At 35.3% G+C, this 10051-nt stretch overlaps 2 protein-coding genes across 3 annotated transcripts; both read left to right on the forward strand.

The window, feature by feature from the left end:
- Positions 1 to 1668: 1668 nt before the first annotated feature.
- On the forward strand, positions 1669 to 6065 carry LOC131025328 (glutamate--glyoxylate aminotransferase 2). Of its 2 annotated transcripts, none has more exons than XM_057955053.1 (14): positions 1669 to 2050; positions 2969 to 3169; positions 3339 to 3404; positions 3492 to 3609; positions 3805 to 3886; positions 3970 to 4057; positions 4169 to 4327; positions 4413 to 4586; positions 4672 to 4803; positions 4908 to 4973; positions 5063 to 5127; positions 5299 to 5390; positions 5495 to 5651; positions 5719 to 6065. In XM_057955053.1, exons 2-14 carry the CDS (start codon positions 3056 to 3058, stop codon positions 5846 to 5848), a joined length of 1443 nt encoding a protein of 480 aa, XP_057811036.1. In that variant the 5' UTR covers positions 1669 to 2050; positions 2969 to 3055; the 3' UTR covers positions 5849 to 6065. The 2 variants fall into 2 exon arrangements, with proteins under 2 accessions (XP_057811036.1, XP_057811037.1); XM_057955054.1 differs by lacking the exon at positions 1669 to 2050 and adding an exon at positions 2058 to 2151.
- Positions 6066 to 7592: 1527 nt separating this feature from the next.
- On the forward strand, positions 7593 to 8879 carry LOC131025329 (cyclin-dependent protein kinase inhibitor SMR6-like). Its single transcript, XM_057955056.1, has one exon. It carries the CDS (start codon positions 8295 to 8297, stop codon positions 8610 to 8612), a length of 318 nt encoding a protein of 105 aa, XP_057811039.1. The 5' UTR covers positions 7593 to 8294; the 3' UTR covers positions 8613 to 8879.
- Positions 8880 to 10051: the final 1172 nt, after the last annotated feature.

Consider the following 10051-nt stretch of genomic DNA (forward strand, 5'->3'; position numbering starts at 1 on the left):
ATTTTAATAAATTAATTTGACTAAAGCAAAGTTTTTATGAGTCGGTGTGACTCTTAGAAGTTTTATATTTGATAAAATTCACAATGATGTTGACTTAAATTCTTTAAAGGAGGGAAATCTCTTATTTATAGTGTTTTTATCCAAAAAAGGCGCCATTTATGCATAATGGAGATCTAGTTGTAGATTCCATCTAATCGATATCTAGTTAGATTATAGTAGGTTATTATATTAAGTGGATTAAATTTGAGATTTGTTTCATATAATTTGTATCAAATGGAACATATTTTGATGATAGGTGTGAGAGGTTAGCTACTATTTATATCGATTATATGACAACTAATATTTTCATCTAATATGTTCAAGAATAAAAATATTTGATTATCATACATGTTGTATGGCTGGTTAAAGTTTAAAGTCAAAAGTTCAAGTCCATTATTATCATACGATTTTTTTAAATGAATTTGTTTCATTTAAAAATATATTAGGCCCAATAGCTCCAAAATTTAAATATTTTTCAAATTATAGCTGGATTCATTACACAGATCGGCCCAAAAAGGCCTAAAAAGTAGGGGGTTAGTTTTGATATAAACGAAACTACTTGCACTTAGTTGCTTCAAATGAAAAATATAAGGACCCAATTCATAAATATAATAATTGGACGGTGTTAAAATAACGATAAAAAAAGTATAAGGACAAACTAAAAATTAAATAAAAGCACAGGAAAATACAATTGGAAATAAATGAAAATGCAAGGACTCAACTCATAACAAGATGAAAGTTTGGGGGTTCCAATTCAATGCAAACAAAATTCTACGATTCAATACTTAAAATGTAAAGTGTAGAAATGAATTTTTCATGGGGAAACAAAAGGTACAAACACATAAAAAAATAAAAATTACTCCAACTATTAAATTACACATATTAAGAAAATAGGAAGATTCACATTTGCAACTTTATTAATTATTTTCTTCTTTTGACCATTTGATGAACTTTATTATTGTTCTAATAAAAAAAGGTAAAATACGAAGAATGCCACAATTTTACTCTCAAAATTTTAAATACGACACTGATTACGAAATAAAATAAATCAAAATGAGATATTTAAAAGTAATGTAGCTAGAAACGTCGTTGTTATGGATGTGTTGATCGGAGTCGACCGCAAAAATCGAACAACGTAACTTTGCATACGTTGGGGGTCCAATTATAAAAAAAATTTAAGCATTATCGTACATAAATGATACTCTCTCCGTTCAACTCTAATAGATTCACTTATTTTCGGCACTGAGTTTAAGAAATTTACTTTTATGAGAAAAGTAGTTTGTAAAGGTGTGAGACCGTATTATGTGTAGTGTAAAATCATTAACAAATATAGAAACAAGACAAGATTAATGTGACAACCCAAAAATGAATAAGACAAGATCAATAGGACGGAAAAAAATATATTTTTTTACTCAAAATGAAAAACGAGTCTATTCTAGTGAGATGTCCCAAAAAGAAAAAAATAAGTCTATTAGAGTGAGACGGGGGAATATTTTGTTTTAAAATTAAAATCAGGCCTAAATCGAATAATTTTTGTTGCAATTAACAATAAATCAAATATTGTCTTCAGAAAAAAACAATAAATCAACTACCCACACGTTTATTTGGTTATCCATTTTTGTGGTGATATCCACAAACAATTTTATTGAACTAAAATAAAAATAGAGAGGCACAATCAATATAGAGAAAGTCCAATTGGAAAATACAGTTTTGAAGCAGAACCACTCTTCCCACAATTACTTTATCCTGAACTCCTAAACTCCAAAATGAGGCCCAAAAATTCCATTGCATCAATCCAGCCCCTCTTCACTTTCAGTGGCTGTGGTGTTGCCTTGGAATTTATGTCTTCCCACATTGCCACCTACGCATTTATATAATATCCCCTTGCGATTTATTTATGAAAAATTCAAGAATATTTATTTGTCAATATACAAATAGGCGCAGCAATTTATTCTGGGCCAATTTGAACTGAAAGAGAGCGCCCCTCAACAAATGCTGCTCTGAATCAAAGGTGAGCCACCTTCAAAGTTTAGCTCATTTTTCAGCTGTAAAATCAAGAAGAGAGAGAGAGAGAGAGTGTGTGTGTGTGTGTGTGTAGCCCTTTTGTGGTTGGTGGGTTTTGTCTTGTTTGGTTAAAGATTGAATCTTGCATCATTTCTTGATGGATTGATTATGGTTTCTATGATAGAATTTGAGGGGTTATTGCATGATGACAGATTATTAGTGTTTATTTTAGTGATCATTAGCTTTTTTTTTGTTTCTGAGTATTGCTCTGTTTTTTTCCTGGTTTCGATCAACTCCTAGTTAAAAATGGCATGTGTTGTAGTGAAATAAGTGAAGGAGTTAGGAGTCATTGATTTTGAGGCATTAGGGATTTTAATGTTGTCATCAGTTTGACTTTTGACTTGCATTCTTGTTCAATCTTGGTGGACTTTCTTTGAGTTTCTTTAGTTATGAGTTAAGACAGTGTGACTCTCTTCTTGGATGTTTGTGCTGCCGCCTGCACACTCAGCCTTCATGTGTCGTAATGCACAAAAACACGCGATCTGTGGCCGACACCTTGCACCCGATTTTGATTTTAGTTGCTAAGTTGTATTTGTTGACATATGTGGTGATGTTGGTGAATCAATCTCTTCTTTTGTAGTCTGATTTTAGTTTCTTGTTTGGTAGTGATTTTTTGAGTTTTGTTTTGCCTTGATTTATCAACCACTGCATTAATGGTGGTGATGACTATATTTCTTGCAATTTAAGGTTATAAAAGTAGGCAATCACTATTACATGAATATTTAGGTTGAGTTTGGATGAAGTGTTTCGATTTAAGAGAAGGTTATTATGCTCATGGATTTGGATGATTCTGGTATTGATTTGGCATTGATGTTGTGAATATGAAATTTGTGACCAATTAGTTTACTTTTTTGTTAATTCTTAGGTGTGGAGGTAGCTAGGTTTGATCTCAGGCATCTTCTTATTGCCGCACATATTTGATCGAGGCCCTTAAGAAGATACACACTTCATCATGTCAAAATCATTGGATTACGAGAATTTGAACGAAAATGTCAAGAAATGTCAGTATGCTGTCCGAGGGGAGCTGTATCTTCGAGCTTCTGAGCTTCAGAAGGAAGGGAAGAAGGTCAGTTTACCGACAATACTTCTACTCGTGGATACTAGAAAGATCCATTTCATAACTTTGCTTTCATCGAATTTTGCTCACTGTCTAGTGTGAATCCGAGAGGCTTTATTTGATTCGTGTGATGTTTGAAATAGTACGTAAAATGTATCATTTGGTGGCCTGCCTGCAGATCATCTTCACCAACGTTGGAAATCCTCATGCTCTCGGACAGAAACCTCTGACCTTTCCTCGCCAGGTTGAAATCAGGACTCACGTTTTTTTTCTGCATCTTTCCGTCTAGTGATGTTTCCATTTTTTTACTAAGAGAGACATCGGATTGCAGGTCGTTGCTCTCTGCCAAGCTCCATTCCTGCTGGATGATCCTAACGTCGGGCTTTTATTTCCGGCTGATGCCATTGCCAAAGCAAAACACTATCTTTCCCTTACTTCTGGGGGTCTAGGTATCATATTCAACAAATCTTTGCGATTTTGAGGGGTCAAATTAATCAAAAGTTTGTATGAGAAGGTTAAAATCAAAATTGATGTGGTAAATATGTATAGGATCAAGAAAACCTTTCGAAAGTTTAAGGGGCTAAGCATATATGAGGAGAGACGCCTTGGATAATATCCAAAGTGACGTGTTTATAATTGATCAGGTGCTTACAGTGATTCTCGCGGCCTTCCTGGAGTTAGGAAAGAAGTCGCGGACTTCATTGAGAGGCGTGATGGATATCCAAGGTTATAAAGATTAAAATGATACGACACTGGCTTTTATGTGAACTTGCCAAGCTGATCGTCTCGATTTTTTGCATTTGTGACAGTGATCCAGAACTCATATTTCTAACAGATGGTGCAAGCAAAGGTGTGATGCAGATCTTGCAATCTATCATACGCGGTGCACATGATGGGGTATAGTTCTTGAACTTCTCGATTATCTCTTCGTTGCTTTCCACTTCGCTCGTATCTTCTAAAAGAAGCAGTTTTCTGTTGTAAAGCTAACAATATCTGTTTCGTCCCTAGATACTCGTCCCTGTGCCACAGTATCCCCTCTACTCCGCGACAATATCTTTGCTCGGTGGATCTCTCGTTCCTTATTATCTCGAAGAGACTGCAAACTGGGGTCTTGATATTGGTAACCTTCGTCAATCAGTTGCTCAGGCTCGTTCTCAAGGAATCACTGTAAGCATTTCTCTGTCCGAGCTTGTCAATGCTGATGAATATGCACTTGTGGTGTTTCGTCTAATCACTTTAACGGTGATAAAAGGTACGAGCCATGGTGATCATAAACCCCGGCAACCCCACGGGCCAGTGTCTCAGCGAAGCAAATCTTAAGGAAATACTGAACTTCTGTTATCAAAACAATTTGGTGTTGCTTGGTGATGAAGTCTATCAGCAAAACATATACCAAGACGAGCGCCCCTTCATAAGTTCACGAAAGGTTCATGTTTTTCTGGTGGTAAAAATTGTGCCAAAATTGCTCTCCACATTTGCCAAAATCTGACTATCTTTTATCATCACAAAAGGTTCTGATGGATATGGGGCCACCCATGAGCAAGGCAGTCGAGCTCGTTTCATTCCACACCGTCTCCAAAGGCTACTTTGGAGAATGTGGGCAACGCGGTGGCTACTTTGAGATGACCAACATTTCTCCAAAGGTTCGTATTTGTGTTACTGGGTCGAAGCAACACGCTCGAGTTTGAAACTTCGATTCTTTCCTATTAAAACGACTACCTTTGCCATGCTTGTTTTTCAATTGCAGACAGTAGAGGAAATCTACAAGGTTGCTTCGATATCACTCAGTCCCAACGTTCCTGCACAGATATTCGTAAGTCTTGAACACTACAGCTTGTGTTCTCGATGCAAGAATCTTAAAACGTCTCAATTTTTTTCCTAACTTGCATCACCCTTTGGCAGATGGGACTCATGGTGAACCCTCCTAAACCTGGAGACATATCATATGATCAATACATCAGAGAGAGGTACACCTAGTCGCCTACTTTTATCACGACCCCATTTAAGTGTTTCGTCACAGCCCTATTTTCAAGCCGGAGGTAGCATTATAAGAGGGTGACCAAATCCCTTGCTGCACCAGCAACTCTTGAGTGCTAACAAGATGCTGATTTCTTCTTCATTTTTTCTCGATTCTGCAGCAAAGGAATTCTGGAGTCACTGAGGAAGAGAGCGCATATAATGACCGACGGGTTCAACAGCTGCAGAAACGTCGTCTGCAACTTCACTGAAGGTTCGACGTTCTAGAATCACACACCACAAGAACATATCATGCCTAGTTCAAGCATTGTGTCTGAAATTTCATTAGTTTTCACAACTTGATGATGATGATGACAGGCGCTATGTATTCTTTCCCACAAATACGGCTGCCACCAAAGGCCATCGAGGCTGCCAAGAATGCGGGGAAAGTGCCCGATGTTTTCTACTGTCTCAAGCTCCTAGAAGCCACGGGCATCTCCACCGTCCCAGGCTCTGGCTTCGGACAAAAGGAAGGGTACGTACGCGCACCACATTTTCTTGAAAAAAAAGTCGAGTTTTTCACTGATCTTGCTCGAATGTAGGGTTTTCCATCTGAGAACCACCATCCTGCCCGCGGAGGAGGACATGCCCGCGATCATGGACAGTTTCAAGAAATTCAACGACGAATTCATGGAGCAGTACGAGGACTACCGAGGGTACTCGAGGATGTGAGGGAAGACGCGATAAAGCAGAAGAAGAAGCATCTGGTGTATAATGTTTGGCTTCATGGGGATTTTTATGTGACATATTGCAAGAATTTCATTACAAGCTACTCTTGATTTTTATCTCATCTTTTGTTTTTGAATGTGACTTTGAAAAGTTACTTATATCACAACATCTGTGACTGTCTATATGATGATCATCAATACTAGAAGACTGTTGTTACCTATGTTGCTCTCTAGTCTCTTTCTACGGTCGCCATTCGGATTTTAATAAAACGTAAGTGTAGTAAGAGTTCCACTTTAAATGTAAGTGGAGTTATGTGGATCCTATTACTATAAATGAAAGTGACAATATTTTTGTGAACGGACAGAAGAGAAAATTGTAGCAAATTTTATGTGAACAGAAGGAGTAGGAGATAGTCCAGTTGAAGATACTATGTGTCATTTTTCAATGATTAAAAATTTAAAATGCCAGCTCTCGTAAGTTCGATTTTCTTACTAATATTTGATCTTGCTCGAATGTAGGGTTTTCCATCTGAAAACCAGCATCTTGCTCGCAGAGGAGGATATGGCTGCCCCCATCCCAAATTTTGAGTTTTTTTATTTAAAATATATATAAATATATGTTTATATTATAAAAGAAATTTGTTTTACAAAAGTTGATTATCTTGTTATACTCTTCCATTTATAATTAATTTAAGGATAATTATGTTATTTAAAACTATATAATCTATAAAAATATTATACATTATTATCACTATTGTGCTCGTCTTTTAATAGAAAATGCCAAAAATGGATGGAATGCCCAAAAAAAATTTGTTGCTAGTATTACTATGCTTGTCTTTTATTATTATTAAAATATATAATTTATGAAAATATTATTCGTTATTATTGGTATTATGCTTGTATATTCATAAAAAAATGCCTAAAATGTACGAAATGACAAAAAAAAAAGTTTGTAATGTATTGAAATTAATTTGTAATATATGGAAACTATATAGTATATGAAAATGTTGTTCTTTATAATTACTATTATGCTCGTCTTTTAATAAAAATGCTTTAAAAATATAGAATGTCCCAAATTTTTTTTGTAATGTATTGAAACTAATTTGTTATATAGTTAAATTATATAATCTATGAAAATGTTGTTCTTTATTATTACTATTATGATCGTCTTTTAATAAAATAATGCTTTAAATGTACGGAATGTCCAAAAAAAATTCTCGGGCCCCCTCCCAAATTAATTCCTGGCTCCGCCACTGATGCCCGCCATAGCTACTACAAAAACATGTGAAAAACGCCCATACCAATAGCTATTTGACCGATTAATTGACTAGCATACAACTACTCTATTTATCGATTGACAAAAAATATTTTAAATAATCAGTATTAGAGTGTCATTGATTTCCATACAAATTTTGTCATAAAGGTTTTTTTTTCGTCCATTCACTTAGTTTGGTGATTTCCATACAAATTTTGTCATAAAGGTTTTTTTTTTCGTCCATTCACTTAGTTTGGATATTTTCTACATGCTTTTATAGATTGTGACATTCTTATAAAATACACTATCAAATTCGAGCATTTTTATCCATTAAAACTTTTCAATCTAATTATGATGAGATATCAAATCCCAAAAAATACAACTCAACTTGACTAGATATATATGTGTCATGTGTTCACATACTTTTTTCTCAAGTAACTAAAACAAACACACATTGAAGTATGATTTTCCAAATTTTGAAAAGCCAATTTTTCTATTATTCGATTTGGTGATGGAGAATTTTGAGTACCCCATAACAATTTTTTTTATTTTTTATTCACTTTCTCAACTTATTTATAATTTTACTCCACGCATTATTCCCACTATTATAACATTATTACAAATATATCGCATTTTTACACCCATCTTCAAACATTTAAAATTTTTGGATTTTGTAAGAATAAAAGTCCAACTTGACATCCATCTATGACTATGACCATGACCATCGGGGACTGACGAGGAAATTTTGTTAATGGCGAGGGCAAAATCGGAAACCGAAAGAACTGACGGTTGAAACGAAACAAATTTGCCGCCAGGAATCAAAGTCAATATTCTGTGAAATTACTATGCTACCCTTTCTCTTCTTTCCCTTACCCTTTATATCTCCCTCTTTGCTTAGGTCACAACTTCCTCGGGTTCTCTCTCTCTCTCTCTTCAATTTCCACTTCAAAGTTCAAACACAGACACAAAATTATATTCACAATTGCTCTACCACCTCCCTTCATTTAAAGCCCCCTTTCCACCAAGCTAAAGAGAATTCCACAAAATCCCCTTTTTCATCAAGTTTTTTCCTTCAAGTTTCCTCAAGAATCTATTCCATCTTCCCCACACCAAAAAAAGAGCACAAAAGAGAGAATCCCTTTTCCCATTTTTGCACATACTATACATACAACCCATCAAAATTTGATCTTTCAAAATGGGTGTTTCCGAAAAGCTCCATTCCATGGATAGTGGAGCTGTGGATGCAGAAAAATGGGTCATTTCCGCCGGAATCGCTCTCCGGAGCTCGTTGAAGCCGGTTTTCACCAAGCCGGCGGAGAGGCCCGACGCCGACGAGGATTTTCCGACGACCCCGACTTACGCGGAGTCGAGAATTCCGGCGAGATTGCCGTGCCCGCCCGCCCCTAAGAAGCGGAAACCGGCGCCGGCGCCGAGATCGTCTTGCCGAGCGAGAGAGTTTTTCAACCCTCCCGATTTGGAGACGATCTTCATACGAAGAGTTGAGGGTTCCTAACTTATAACCAAATCGAAACGAGTCGAGTCGAGTCGAATAGTAGTAATTAAAAGTAGTTGAATTGATTAAGTATAAGCTATAACTCAATGTTGCCCTTTTCTATTTTTTTTTTAGGAAGGATTTTTAGGTTAGTTTGTAGATTCTTGATCTCGCATGTTTTAATTATGGGTAACTTTGTAATAGATCGATATTTTGTGGTGTAAATCAGCCTATGTTGTAAGAAAAATAAGATGGCAAAGGGCAATCTAACTAGCTTATTGTTACCAATCATTATTTGTTTACCACAATCATTGTGTGCTTTCTTGTTTTTTGAAATTCATGATGTAAATTCGAATTATGGTAAAAACAAAGATTACTATTGTCTGATTTGGATTCTGATGAGTTACTATTTGTGTCTGCATCTTGCCTCATATGGAAAAACCAGCCATATGATGCATGTGTTTTTGCCTCTATTAAATTGAGTTCAAAAAATATACACATGACATGTATCAATGCATCCCAAAATAGTCCCAAAATAGTGTTATTTATAAAGTTCGAGTCAGGATGCGAATCGGGGTCTAAATGAAGATGCAGTCCGATTATATGACACGTTCGATTGTACTCGAGATAACCTCTTGATTAAAAGGTGATTGTGAGAGAGAAGTTTGTAGGTTGATGTTATTAACATTTGAGTGCAAATTAAATTGGTTTAATTAAGTTGTAGATGATATGCATTATAAAAATGTAAAAATATTATTTAGCATTATCTTGAACACTTTTTTTTAATGCCCCACCAAACAATGACTTCCCACCCACCTAGGACGCCTTATGATAGTGGGAAGGTTCTCTGTAAATGCTTTTCTTTTCCTGTGATATATAAGTGTGGGCAAAAGACAAACTACACAAATGAGAGATAGATTACTACTGGATTAGAATCCTATGCTCTCTCTCTCTCTCTCTCTCTCTCTTCATATATATGTATAGGTGTGTATGTATACACTAGTGGCAAACAGCATTGATCAAGAATTTCAAGATTAAACTCATTTTAGTTATTACTTTTGGAAGACATCTTTTTGATCAAGAATTTCAAGATTAAACTCATTTTAGTAATTATTACTCTTAGAAGACATTTTTTTGCTCGATTTTTTTCTTGATGAAGTTAAATGATAATAATTACACAAAAAATTGTATGAACTACTCCCTCCATCCCTTAAATAAGTTCATTTTTGGGGACGACACGGATTTTAAGGAAAAGTAGTAAAGTGTATTGATAGTGGAGAAAAATATGTTATACAGTAATTAGTATTGAGAGTGGTGAAAATGTGAAAAAGTGTTATAAAAAGTGAAAAGTAAAAATAAATAAAATATTATTAGTGGTGGGGTAGTTATCCAAAAATGAAAAAAAAGAAAGAGGAATTTATTTGAGGAACGTCCCAAAAAGGAAAAAGAAAAACTTGTTT

This window comes from Salvia miltiorrhiza, chromosome 5, assembly GCF_028751815.1.
Source record: "Salvia miltiorrhiza cultivar Shanhuang (shh) chromosome 5, IMPLAD_Smil_shh, whole genome shotgun sequence".
In the NCBI taxonomy this organism is placed as follows: Eukaryota; Viridiplantae; Streptophyta; class Magnoliopsida; order Lamiales; family Lamiaceae; genus Salvia; species Salvia miltiorrhiza.